The sequence below is a fragment of the Panthera uncia genome (assembly GCF_023721935.1).
Source record: "Panthera uncia isolate 11264 chromosome A1 unlocalized genomic scaffold, Puncia_PCG_1.0 HiC_scaffold_17, whole genome shotgun sequence".
NCBI lineage: Eukaryota > Metazoa > Chordata > Mammalia > Carnivora > Felidae > Panthera > Panthera uncia.
The window spans coordinates 109,673,529-109,687,252 of record NW_026057577.1 but is presented as its reverse complement, the minus strand read 5'-3'; the positions used below and the strand labels follow the sequence as shown (position 1 = coordinate 109,687,252).

At 48.7% G+C, this 13,724-nt stretch overlaps 1 protein-coding gene across 4 annotated transcripts in view; it reads left to right on the top strand.

Moving 5' to 3' along the window:
- The window catches only part of SLC36A1 (solute carrier family 36 member 1), a 67,526-nt gene extending 61,944 nt beyond the window's left edge, over positions 1 to 5,582 (top strand). For all 4 annotated transcript variants that reach the window (XM_049647962.1, XM_049647965.1, XM_049647963.1 and 1 more), the window contains exon 11: positions 1,143 to 5,582. In XM_049647962.1, coding sequence (XP_049503919.1) covers positions 1,143 to 1,414 — 272 coding nt within the window. In that variant the 3' untranslated portion in view covers positions 1,415 to 5,582. The remainder of the gene's footprint in view (positions 1 to 1,142) is intronic.
- The last annotated feature ends 8,142 nt before the right edge of the window (positions 5,583 to 13,724 follow it).

The window sequence follows — 13,724 nt, the reverse complement described above, 5'->3', positions numbered from 1 at the left end:
GACTCTTAGGAGCCAGTGAGGTCAGGGATGTGCTCTGGAGCACGGTCTCTGGGGACCTCTGGTTGGAGCCTGCCGTGGGGAAGACAGTAATGAGTCAGTAATGCAGTTGCATGGGCAGCAACATATATAGTAGAATGATGCTCTGAACTCTAGCGTGAGCCTCTTGTACCCCAGGCCTTTTGTGAGGTGCCTGTGCAACCCCGTTGGGCCATCAGGGTATCTCTGTGACATAGGAGCCATTTGTATCCTCATTTGCCAACAAGAAAACAGGGGAATAGAAAGGAGCGGTAACATCCCCCACCCCCACCCCCACCCCCCCGTGTCACTGATGCCAGAGCCTGCAGTCCTTGGGGCACTTGTGGAGCAGTGGCCTTCGCGCCCGCCTCGCCCCCGGCGGAAAGCTGAGTCAGATGAGAATGGCGGGCTCAGCGGGCACTGGAGTAAGTGCGGTCGGCGAGGCCTCCTCCCCCTGGTGTGACAGCAGCACCGTCATTGCCCCGGGGTGGAAGCTGACGGGGTTTCCTAAGGGGTTTCCTAAGGCGGCCTGCGGTTGGTTCTTCGTCACTTCCGCCTGGTGTGGGAGCCACGGGCGCGAGGCCATCGTGTGGGGCCTTGCCCCTCAGGTGAGCCTGCACGCTAAGCTACATCTACTTTCCCTGTAGGAAAATGCTCTGTGAGACAGGGTTTATTCTGATAGCATTCCAGAAGGATGGCTCCCCCCCCCCCCATTTTGTTTCTTGTCAGTTAAGTGAGATGTTTGTGGGGGAGGTACCCTCGGCAGATGAAAATGACCAGTCGCACAGAAACAGTCCGCCTCCCTCCTCTGGTAGGGACCAGGCTGCCCAGGAGTGTAATTTGGTTCCTTTGCTTCGGAAAGATGGAGGTCGTATGCTGTAGCGGGAAAAGCTGAAAGCCAGGAGATCTGGGTTCCAGTCCCAGCCTTGCAGTGAGACCCAGGTTGTGCCACACCTGTGGCCATTTGTGTTCTCATCTGTGCAAAGAGACACTGGATGGGACAATGTCTAAGTTTCTGCGGAGCTCTCCATTCTGGAAGAAGGACTCGTGCTAAATTTGCTCAGCAGTGAGGAGGTCTCTCCCGGCTCTGGGCAGTCCTGAGCAGGCGTGTCCTCTCTCTCCTGCAGGCGTCTTGGCCATCCTCATCCCCCGCCTGGACCTGGTCATCTCCCTGGTGGGGTCCGTGAGCAGCAGCGCCCTGGCCCTCATCATCCCGCCCCTTCTGGAGATCACCACCTACTACTCGGAGGGCATGAGCCCCATCACCATCGCCAAGGACGCCCTGATCAGCATCCTGGGCTTCGTGGGCTTTGTGGTGGGGACGTATGAGGCCCTCTACGAGCTGATCCAGCCAAGCAGTGCTCCTGTCTTCATCAACTCCACCAGTGCCTTTGTATAGCGATCTGCCCGCCCCGCCCCTGTGTGTTCCCCAGCCCCTGGCCCCAGAGCCTCAGATAGGGTCTGGGCTCTGGGGAAAGGCGAGGTTGCTGTCCAGGAGCCCCTCTACCTGGCAGCTGGGTGCCCTGGGCCAGGTAGGGCTGGGGGCACAGGAGAGAGTGGGTAGCAGATATGCAGAGGCCCCTCTTAGTGGCAGGGCCACCCCTGTTCATTTGTACTTACATTAACCCAGAACTTTGCAACTCTTTTCCCTCATCCTGTCTCCTCCCTTACCTGCCTCCCTCCTTCTGACCCACCTCACCCAATTATTCCTGTTGCACAGCTCACTTTATTTAAAAATCTTAGCATCCCCCACCTCCTGTTTTCTCCTTTCTAGGCCCAGGCCTGGATTAAATGAGTGGGAAGGCTGGGCCTCTCTCTTTCTCATACCTCTCCCAGATATTTTACCTCAGTTTCCTCCAACCTGTTCAAGTCTCCAGGAGGTGCCTGGACCTACCTAGTAGTTAAAAACCAGCCTTCCAGAGCTGGAGCTTTTAATCTTTACTCTCTCTGCCTGTGACCCTTGGCAACACCTCCTCCAAATTCCTCGTGTGGGTCACAGTGTTGTATTCTTAGATGCTTTAGCTTCCGAAAGATATCAAGTCCTGCCTAAATTGAAAATATTTATATTTTATTTAAAATTAGCTTCTGTTTTTAGATTGTCTCTAGATCTGGGGTTATTGTGGATTGTTTCTTCCTCAGTAAGCTTTTACTAGGTTTCTCCTGCTGAAAAGAAACTTGCTCTAGGAAATGTGTGCTGAGGTCCTCAGCACCCTTGTCTGAGTACCCCAGAGGTTTTAATCAGGATCATTTTCACGTGTACCTCTGTGGGGAGGTATGGACTTTGCCTCCCACTGACCAGCCTGGTTTCATATTGAGAAGACACGCAGGACTCAGGATATGTTTGCCAGTGCACTGGGCCGAGGAAGGATGGCCGAGTGGGATGTGCTGCTTTCCGCAGGAGGCTTATACAATGGTCGCGTTGTGCGCTGAGGCCTGTTTTTCAGCCTCGGCCCCCGACGGGCACATGGCACGCTAGCGTTCAGTTGCCAGCACGTCGGGAGGACACCCACACTTCGCCGTGGATGAGAAGACGGGGCCAGTGAGCACAGAGCGTGAAGTTCAGTTCACAGAATTAAGAAGCAGCTGGTCTGACACTACACGTGGTGCTTGGTTGTTTACAATCAACGGGGGACAGGCGGGAAGCAGCTCCCCACCCCCGGGCTGCCTCCACGACCTGGACTTCTTCTAAAGGGAACCACTCGGTAGGGACTTCGGTCCCGTATGTTTTAAACACTAATCGTGACCCCGTCCCTCCCCCTGCATGCCTCCCTGAGTGTCAGAAATAGCCTCGGTGTTGGCTCACCTCAAGGCCAGCCTTCAGATTTGGGAACAAACTGTGGAGAAAGCAGAGAAAGGTTCGTGGCCTTGCTTTTGGCTGCCTTTTCTCCCCCCTGTTGGTGTGAGAAGTATTTCAGAAGGCATTCATTAAGTCTCTATCCCCTGAGCTGTGTGTGTGTGTGTGTGTGTGTGTGTGTGTGTGTGTGTTCATGTGTGTGCAATAGGGTCCTGCTGTCCTCCTCTCCTGTCACCAGGCCGTTTCTGACCTGGAGACACAGTTCGCCCTGAAAGTTGGAGAGCATCGTAGCTTCATCAGGGTCCTGTTTGTTTGTGTTTCCCCAAAGCTTTTAAGGGCTCTGACCGCCCCCGCCCCCGCCCCCAGCCTGGCTTTTTCTCTCTCTTCTGTTCCAAAGCCAAATTCTCATTGCAATGACTCCCAGCCTACTAATAATTTATGAACTTTAGGGAGATGGGATCACTTGTGACTTGGTCTCCCTTAGGAGAATGACGGTTTTCACCCACCCTTTCTGTGGTCACCAGTAGGTGCTTATGGGACTCAGATTCTAGCTGAAGGGGGCAGCGGCCCTGCCCTGTGAAACCTCAGGCGCAGAAGGTACCAAAGTGGGTTCAAGAGTTGCGCTCATCTGTTTGCAAGCCCTGGGCTCCAGCCGTCTTTCCACGGCAGTCCTGAGAGTTGTTTTCAGTGAGAAGGCACATGCCAGAAGAAGGGAATCAGATGTGTGTCCTGCCCACAGCCTCTGTGCTGGAGGCCTCTGTAACTCAGGGAGCTGCTAGAGGCCATCCTGTCCGGTGGGTAGCAAGACTTGACCTGAGGACTGGGTGGCACAAAACAGTGGTCCTCTGGTCCCAGGTCTTAGCAAAATGCAGACTACTGTTTCAGGGTCCCTGGCCTAGAAAACGTGTGTGGGAGAGATGGCACCACTAGCTTTGGGGCTTCTGGAAGCTAATTTGGCACAGCCTTGTCCCCGTTTGATCTTTTTCCTGTGCTCCTGCTGCTTCAGAAGAGCCAGGCAAGGGGGGCCCTGTCCATGGGCCTTTCCGGTTGTGAGGTTGTCAAGTAAAGGGTCAGCCAGAAGATGGAGGGTAGGGGGAAGCAGCCCTCTGGGCCAGCTCAGGATAGCTTGCTCTTCTGCCCACGAGGCTTCTGCAGTCAGGGGGCCTTCCCTTTCTATCCATGGCTCATCAGGAACCAGCTGCCCAGCCTCTCCCTGTGCCCTGCTCTGGCCCCTGGTGAAGCAGGCCCAGCATACACAGAAGTCTGATTAGGGGCAACGAGGCTCTCGAGTGTGAGGCTGCATCTGCCGGGCCAAAGGCAAACCGTGGGATTCTCAGGCCGATACTGTTAGGCTCTGTGCCCCTCCCCCAGCCACCCCAAGTGCAGCCTCAGATTTCCAGTAACCCCGAGGTGGCTTCTCAGAGACCCTTGTTTTGTTTTTGTTTTTGTTTTTGTTTGCAAACACTGCTCTTGGCAGGTTTCCAACTCTCTGTCAGCAGCGTACCTCCCCTCAAATGGCTGGGAAGAGCATGATGTGTCATCTTGTGTGTAGTTTTCTGGAAGTTGTCAGCATTCACAAGTGTCATTATTTGTATATTGTGCTGCTGTCTGGCTGCTAGGAGCCCTTCGTCTGCACAAACCCGGGCCAGATGCATATGAATGTGTGGCGTATCTTAGCTCAGAACCTGCAGCTTCCGCCCTCCCTCTCTGCCACTCACCTCTCTGGCCGGATTCATTGGCTGGTGCTCACTGCTCACTCTACCCCCATGAAAGGTACAAGCTGCAGTTTATTCACTTGTCTTCAAGTGATGATCCCAGAAAGGAACATGGGGAAATCTTCCCTCCGTCCCCATTCTCCTGGCTTACTTTTTTCTTCCCAAACGTCTCCCTTCCTGAATTGTAGAATATCTACTCTGTATAACACTACGTATTCACCTCATGTTTTTTGGAAGTGCAAAATCTCAATTTGTGTCTGTTTACAGCTCTCTCTATTCACTGCTCACAGCAAAGGGGTCTGTATCAGTGGCTTGTATTTCGCAGCCGATCAGATGTTAAGGCGAGCCCCCAGCATCGGCCCCGGTCAGAACCCGACGCCACTTCCTGACAGCGGAGACACATGGTACAAGTCGCGTGACCTCGTGATTAGGGAGTCGGCTCCAAGTCTGCCTTAGAATTAAATTTTCCAAAGTACATTACAAATCTCCAAGACCGTTAGGGGAAAAGGAGAGGGTGTGGCTTGTCTTTGAAATCATGGTCAATACTTTTAGACAATTTAATTAGTCCTGCTGGTTGCAGGGCTGTTTGCTCCGACAGCATCGGCTTGTGGTATTTCTTCCCTGTTCTTTGTACCACCGGGTCATTATCTGGCCGGGGTATGTAAGTGGTGCTGATATGTGGTCACCAGAACGGGGGTGCGGGGAAACGAGGGTTGAGGGTGCCTGCTGTAAGCCGTGTTCTTTTGTTGAAATCAAGGCGATGCTGGGGAAACTGTTTTTAGCGAAAAACGAATTTATGTGACTCTCTTGTAAACCATGTCGATGAATGTGCAAATAAGACGAATATGAAAAACTGCCATCCAACAGGTGTTGGTAACCAGACGGTACCGTGTATATTATACCGCGTATGTGCCTACGTGGGTGTCATTTCTCACAGGGTATGTGTAGAGAGGTAGATCATGCAGGAGCTCACAGAAGAATTTGTTTTGGGTTCTGCACTTGGATCATGTGTTAAACTTTTCCTTCCTCAATAAATGAATTTTATTTTTTATTTTTGAGAGGTTGCAGTCTGCATCTTTGTTTTTGCCTTTTTGTTTTGTTTTGTTTTTTTGCAGTATCACTCAGATCTCTTTACTAGATCTTGCGAGGTTGAAATGTTTTTAGTTGCTGTCCCAGAGCTCCTCTGGGAGAGCAGTACAAACAGTAGGACCACCTGTGGAATTGAGCGTTCCCAAGAAAGGGGCCAGGTAGGTATTTTTCTGTCAGACAGTCCTGCCCTTCCTTAGTCTGCTCCTGCTTTTATTGAAAACTTGAGTAGAAACTCTCAACCCTCTCTGTGTATATCAGACGACCGTACTTGACATGTATGATGGGTAGTTTCACATGTTAACGTGGCTGGGCTATGACGTTGAGTAACCCAGTTATTCAATCAAACACTAACCTCACTGTTGCTCTGAAGCTATTTCGTAGACGTGGTTGATGTTGATAATCAGTTGCCTTTGAATACAAGTTTATCCTTAAAGTGTGGGTGGGCCTCCTCCAATCAGTTGAAGGGCCTTAAGAGGAAAGTCGAGGTTTCAGTGAGGAAGAAGTTCTGCTGCAAGACTACAGCGTCAGCTCCTGTCAGGACGGCCAGCCTGCCAGCTTGCCCTGTGAATTTTGGACTTGCCAGCCCTCACAGTCACATAAACCAATTCCTTGAGATCCCACCCCCTCCATGTAGGTGTATATGTTTAATGCAGGGAGACAGATTTCAGGACAGTGGAAGAGAGGACTTCCTTTCCCCTTTTGTGACAGTAGGAGGGCAGACAAGACCGTCTGAGCTGCCTCTTTAGGGGATCAGAAAACCAATCTTGGGCAGCTACTGAATTAGACTCATTCAAAAACAGAGCCCCCGAGGCACAGTATTGAAGTATATAGCACTTATAGACAGAGGAAGGCAGGGAATGGATTCTGACTACTTTCCGTTATCAATATTATTTCTGGAAGTGGGGGGTCAAAGGGATTCAGTGACTGTTCCAAGCCATCAGCCAGTGGCAGAATTAGGACACATACGCAAGCACGGAGATTCCAGAACCCAAGCGCTTCCCCAAGGCACTGGCTATCTCCCCCTCTTTGTTACAGCCTCAGGAGGGAGGCCCACCTTTAGGGATTATGGCGAGAGTTAGAGAGAATGTTCTAAACTGCCTGGCATGGAAGCTTATGAAGCATTTTCTGAAATACCAGTCGAATGGAAGCAAAGCAAGACTCAGAAGCAGTTTTAGTTGTTTTGTGGGTTTGCATCTGTTCTTTAGTCCTGTCTTGCTCACGTTGTGGAGAGCATTCAAAACTTTTTAGGTTTTCCACCTCTTCACATTTTTGGTCCTGCTCACGTTCACACTTAATGGTTGTAATCCCTCCTTCCAGATAACAAAGACCCTCAAGGGAAGCCCACTGTACTGCTAGAGGCATAAATTGAGTGACAGTGGACTGAATTTGGACCCTAAACTTGGGACTCTTGGCTAAGTAGGCTTGCTTCCTCAGACTCTGCCTGTTGCAGACATACGCAAGAAACTATCCTTAACTGGTGCACTTTACTAGACCCTTGGTCATTGGTCTCCCCCCATTTTGGGGGAAAAAATTGGAGTATAGTCTACATGTAATAAAATTCACCTGTTTCTTAAGTGTACAGTTTGATGAGTTTTGACAAATGCATGCCATCATTTGACCACCATTTCAGTCAAGATGTGGAATGTTTGCTTTACCCTGAGAAGTTCCCTTGCAGTCAGTCCCATCCCCATGCCACTGGACTCCTTGGCAACAACCGACCTTCTCGGTCTCTAGTTTTGGCTTTTCTAGAATGTCGTCTAAAGGGAACCATTAAGTATGTAGTCCTTTATGTCTGGCTTCCTTCACTTAGCAAAATGCTTTCTATATTCATCTACATCATTCCACGTATCAGTAGTTTGTTTCTCTTTATTGCTGAATAATATTTCATTGTATGGACGAACCATAATTTGTTTATTGCCAATTGTCGGATGTTTGGGTTGCTTCCAGTTTTGGGCCATTACGAATAAAGCTGCTACAAATATTCGTGTGCAAACCTTTGTGTAGATACATGTTTTCATTTCTCTTGGGTAAATGCCTAGGAGTGGAATTGTGGGTTTGGATGGTAAGTGTACATTAACTGTATAAGAAATTGGAAAATCGTTTTTCCAGAGTGACTCTGCTATTTTGGATTCCTCCCAACAATTTATAAAAGCTCCAGTTGCTCCAACACTTCATATTGTGGTCTTTTAAATTTTGGCCATCTTAATGGGGATGTCGTAGACCCTCTTTGTGGTTTTGGTATGCCTTTGCCTAATGACTAGTGACGTCCTGCACTTTTCCTTGCTTAGTTGCCATTGATCTGTCTTCTTTAGTGACGTATTTAAGGATTTAGTCTTCTTAAAAATTTTAAAGTTTTTTTGTTTTGAATTAACTATGGATTCACGGGTGCGAAGAAATGTATGGGGGGGGATCCAGTGCAGGGGGATCCCTTCTTACGGTCTCCCCCAGTGTTGACATCTTGTATCGCTGTAGTACATGATCAAGACCAGGAAATTGACATTGGCACAAAACATACAGCTCGTTCAGATTTCTCCAGTCACATACACACTCATTTGTGTGTGTGTGGGGGGGGGGGGGGTGGAAGATTCTTGGCTATGCCATTACGACAAGACTCCAACACACTGCCCCCGTGTACCCACACTCGCCTCCTGCGCTCCCCCACATCCCTCACCCTGGGCAACTGCTAATCTGTTCTTATCTCTGTCACTATGTGATTTCACAAATGTTACATAAATTGAATTACACAGTATGCACCCTTCTGAGACTGGCTTCTTTCACTCAGTAAAATTTCTTTGACGACCATTCAAGTCGTTACCTATTTTAATAGTTTGCCTTTTTTTATTGCTACATTGTACTCCATGGTACAGACGTACCACACTTTGTTCAACCACTCACCCAGGGAAGGAAATCTGCATTGTTTCCAGGTCTGGCTATTACAGATAATGCTGCTGTGAATATTCATTCATGTACACGTTTCTGCATGAAAACAAGTTTTCATTTCCATGGGATAGAAATCCAAGAGTACAATTGCTGAGTTGTATGTAAGCCCATTTTTAGTTTTAAAAGGAACTTCCAAACCACTTTCCAGAGTGGCTGTACCATTTTACATTTCTATCAGCCATGTGTGAGTGTCCCACTTTCTCTGCATCCTTGTCAGCATTTGATGTTATCATTATTTTTTGTTTTAACCATTCATCAGATCTTATAAATGTTTTGTTAGACGTACACCTAAGTATTTAATTTTCTTGGAGCAATGGAAATGGTAATATGTTTTTAATTTCAATTTCCATGTGTTCATGGGTACTCTATAGAAATGCAATTGATATTTGTTAATTTTGTGTCCTACGACCTGTCTTGACTCACTTAATAGTTCTTTGAGTTTTTGTCTAGATTTCTTGGGATTTTCTGTGTAGACAGGCTCTTTGCATGTAGAGATAGGTGTATTTCCTTTTTTCCTGTTCTGTGTACTTTTTTCCCCCTTATTACTGCAATGGCTAGAACTTCTTGTACTATGTTAAAAGAAAAGAGTGGTGAGAGTAAACATTCTAGGCTTGTCTCTGTACAGAGAGAACATTCATTCAGTCTTTCACCGTGAAGTATGATTTAAACTTTCAGATATTTATAGAAGTTCTCCTCTGTTTCTATACTGAGATATATATTTTTTAAAAAATCATGAATGGGTGAATTTTGTTAATTTTTTTCTGCATCACTTGATATGATCTTATAATTTTTCTTTTCTCACCTATTGATATGGTGGATAAAACTTATTGATTTTTTTAAACGTTTATTTATTTTTGAGACAGAGAGAGACAGAGCATGAACGGGGGAGGGTCAGAGAGAGGGGGACACAGAATCTGAAACAGGCTCCAGGCTCTGAGCTGTCAGCACAGAGCTTGACGCGGGGCTCGAACCCACGGACTGCGAAATCATGACCTGAGCTGAAGTCGGCCGCTTAACCCACTGAGCCACCCAGGCGCCCCAAATTTATTGATTTTTCAATATTGAACCAGCCTTGGTTACCTAGAGTAAATCCTACTTAGTCATGGTATATCATTCTTTGTAGATACTGTCAGATTATCTGTTATTTTGGACTCACCCTGATATTTAGTCTGACAAATGTAGACTCCAGAATAGTGCCTTTTTGTAAATGAACAAAACCATTTTGCCATAACTGCTGTTCTTGGCATGAGAGTTTTTTTTTTTTTTTTCTTTTTGTGCCTCAGGCCAGGTTTCCAGCTGCCATAATGCTACATAAAGCCCGCATATGTTTCCTTAGGACAGTTTCTCAACTTCGGTATTATGTATGTTTGGTGGTGAATAATTCTTTGTTGTGGAGAATGTCCTGTTCATTATAGGATGTTGAGCAATATCCCTGGTCTCTAGCCACTAAATGCCAGTTGTGGTGATCCAAAGTGTCTCCGGACATTGCCAGAGGTACTCTTGGGTGGGTGGGGGGGGCAGGCGTGGGGACTGGGGGGTTCAAATCATCCCCCTCTCCTATTGAGAACTACTACCTTAATACATTTAGCCCCGTCTTACCCCTAGCTGGGGGAATGGATTTTCTTTTTAATCTGGCCATGGAACAAAGGTAAGTGTGTGGTTATTGGATACTACGAAAAGATCTGACTTTTTAATATTAGTGATAAAATAGCTAACGTCTTTTGAACCTTTACTATGCTAACTACGCTAAGCATCATTATTATCACTTCTAGTACTCCCATCCAGTGAAGGGAGGTGCTGGTAATGTCCCCATTTTTCAGACTGAGGCATGAGAGGTTAAACGACTTAACCAAGATCACACTTTCTAAGTTGTGGAGCCGGGTCTGTGTGGCTCCAAACCTTATACTTCCCGTGAGATCTTCCCTGCCACTCACTCTGTCTCTCAACACCCCTCAGCGGACACAGGACGTTTCCAGGCCCTAGTCTCCCACATTCCGACTTCATCCCACCAGGACTACTCGCCATTGCCCAAATACTTAAAACCTCTAGGCCTGGCTGGCCCTTCTCTCTGTGCTAAATCTGAAGCTCAATTTTAAGGCCCAGTTCGGATGGCTGCTCCTCTTTAGAAGTTTCCCTGGCCGCGTCAGTCAGAATTTATGGTTCCCTCCTCAGCAGAGCAGTAACATCCCTTGTCTGGGTAGCTTCATGTCCACTTATGGCAGACAGTTGTGACTGCTTGGCGACTCCCTAGATCATGAGCTGCCTGAGCAAGGATCAGATCAGGCTAGATCTCCCCGTGCTTGTCTGTGCAGGGCTAATTATGTATCTGGAATTAGCTGGTGACTAATTGGTTTGTGTGGTTTCCTTGAGTAGGGAATACTGCCTGGCCTCCAAAGAGCTGATGTCACTATATTTACTTTTAGTTTTGCATCAATCTAAGCAAGCACTTTCCTTGGTCCGACCCTGGAGATTTGTTGAGGAATCTTGAGAAAATTCTAAATGTCTGTCTTTTCCCAGCTGGATCCTTGAGAAAGTCCCTGCTTTTTACTCAGTGAGACCTCTGGCGCCTCTCCTCAGGACAGAGCTGGCAGAGGCTGCCTGAGGTCTTTGAAAGTCAGTCCTTAGACACTGCAGCGTGGGTGGCTGTCCAGCACTTGGGGCCAGGTGCCCCCACAGGCCGGCATTCACCACTTCACCGTGGGGTACCAGGAAGATGGGCCTGATGTTCCACACTGAACTAGCTGTGGGCCTTGGGCAAAGCACTCCGTATCTCAAACCTTTATATCCTGTTTTCTCCCCCTTCTATCTTTTCAAATATCTGTAATTGTCCTTCCAAATGAGAATGGTTTTCCTCCCAAGGCCTTTGGCTCTACCCTTCTTCCACCCCAGATAAGTCCTCCCCACAGGATGTCATGTGTCCCCGCCCCCCCCCCCCACCAGGCCATGCTCCAATTTCTGGAAGATACATTGGCCTTCATCAACCGCATGTGATGGTACAGTTGTGCAAGCCCGGACTCCCATCACGGCCCTCTGAATGAGCAGGCTCACAACTCCTTTGCTGTTGTCTGGTGAATTCCAGCTGCCCTTCTACCGTGGACATGATTGTGAGTCCTCACTCCCACCCCTCCTGGCTGCCCTCTAGCCCCCACTCAAGGTTGCTGTGGCACTCTTAAGATCTGGCCTCAGAACTGGACGCAGGATCACAGGAGTGGCTTGGGGTTGAACCCCAGGGTTGAGCAGACCCCACCTCCCAGGATCTGGACACTCGCCTGTTAATACCACTTAGAATAATGTGACTCTCTAGGCCTTGAACTCATTAGACTGAAGCCTCTCAGTCCTCCTTGCTGCTGTCCCTCAATCCCCTGATGTCCCCATGCAGTTTGTTTCATGAACCCAAATGTAAAGCCAAGATCGGGAGTCAGGCAGCCCCATATTGAATCCCGGCCCTGTCACTTGTGAACTGGGTGACCTTACTTTAAGTCACTAATGTAAGTTACAAGCCATTTATGTGTGTCTCCGTTCCTCCGTCTGTGACTGGAGGTGACAGTACTTACCTCATGAGGTTTTTGTGAGGGTTCAATGGGACAAGATATGCCAAGTGCTTTCACAGCACCTGTCCTATAGCAAGTGCCAGTAAGAGGTGGGAATGAAGATGATTATGGTGAACTGTAAAAACGCCCAGCCTGGTAGTCAGGAAATCTGCCTGTCTGCCTTTCTCTGCCACTGTTGTGCTGTGTAAGACTCGGATGGTTGGAACCAGAGCCCCAGTGACTTGAGATGGGAGAATTGCCCTAAAAACCTTCGGGTCTTCCACAGCTCAGTAGGCTGATCTTGATCTCAGAGAGCCCTCTGCTGGTTGGTACATGAAGGTGCAGGCTCAGGAAGACTGGGAAAGAGGGGGGCTGTTCTGGAAAACGGGGCTGTCTGGAGAGAGGCTCCCCCATCCAAGGGGAGAGCAAGTTGTGTTGAAGGGAGATTCCCAGGCTGGGTGCAGACTTGACTGTGGGCCTCACGCCTGTGAAGTTCTACCTGCGGGACCTCAGACAAACCCTTCTCCTCTGTGGGCCTGGGGATGAGGCACATCAGGAATGAAGATACAGTGGATCCGCGCTTCCCAAAGTGGACCCTGGACAGTCATTTAAAAAATCTGAATGTTTATGTGTTTTTGTGTGTTCTAGAAAACAAATACCGACTTTCAAATCCTTTATGCATATATCATTTTGGGGTGAATACAAATGTTTTTTTCAAATCAGAACGCACTGAAAGAAAATTATTAAGTAAACAATGACACAGGTGGTATTCTATTAGGGCAAAAATCATAAAAGTGGTCAGCAAAACAACAGAAGTCTGGGCAACACCGGACTAGCCTGTTTGTGATTTCCTGCACAGCTCTGATAAATTAATCCCATCTATATACTATCTAGTATTACTTCCTAGCATAGGTTACCATTTATTGTTTATGCTTCTAAAAATTGGAACGCCAATTCATACCTGCCCGAGGCCACGTTGCTCTGTGGCAGAGGGGTTTGGAGCCCAGCCTAGCTGGCCTCAGAGCCACAATGTGCGGTGGTGCCTCCCACGATGTGTCTTCTCTGCCCACCCCACTGCGACCGCAGCGGCAGGGACTGGGCTTTCCAGTCTCAGTGTCACTGCAGGGCCTACATGGACCACAGTAGCCCAGGACCAGCTGGGCCTCGGGGCGAGCCGTGGAGAAGCAGCCCAGCCATAGACTGGCTCTGGGCACCGGGAGGGCTGGCTCCCCCAGGCCTGTGCTAGAAAGTCCCCTCTCGCCGACCAGTGCTGTGAGGTGCAGAGAGTGTTGGCCGGGGTCAGCAGCCCTCCAGTCTTGTCCTGGGCCTTTCCCCGACCTGCTGACTGGCGGACTTGTTCCCTCACTGCAGGCGGTTGTGTTGGAATTGGAGGCGTTTTTCCCAAGTGTTCAGGGCCCCGCCGCCAGAGGCTTTGATTTTGTTTGTCTGGGTTGGGGGCTCACAAATCTACATTTTAGCCATTTCGCTAGGTTTGGGAATCACGGTGCTTGATGACCTCTGGGGTCCCTCCTAGCCCCCAAATTCCATGAACCTCAGCTCAGAAGGGCCCGTAGACCCTTGGCCCTTCCCTTGACCCAGCCCCAAACAGGATAAGTAACACAGAAAAAGAACAGTAAAAAA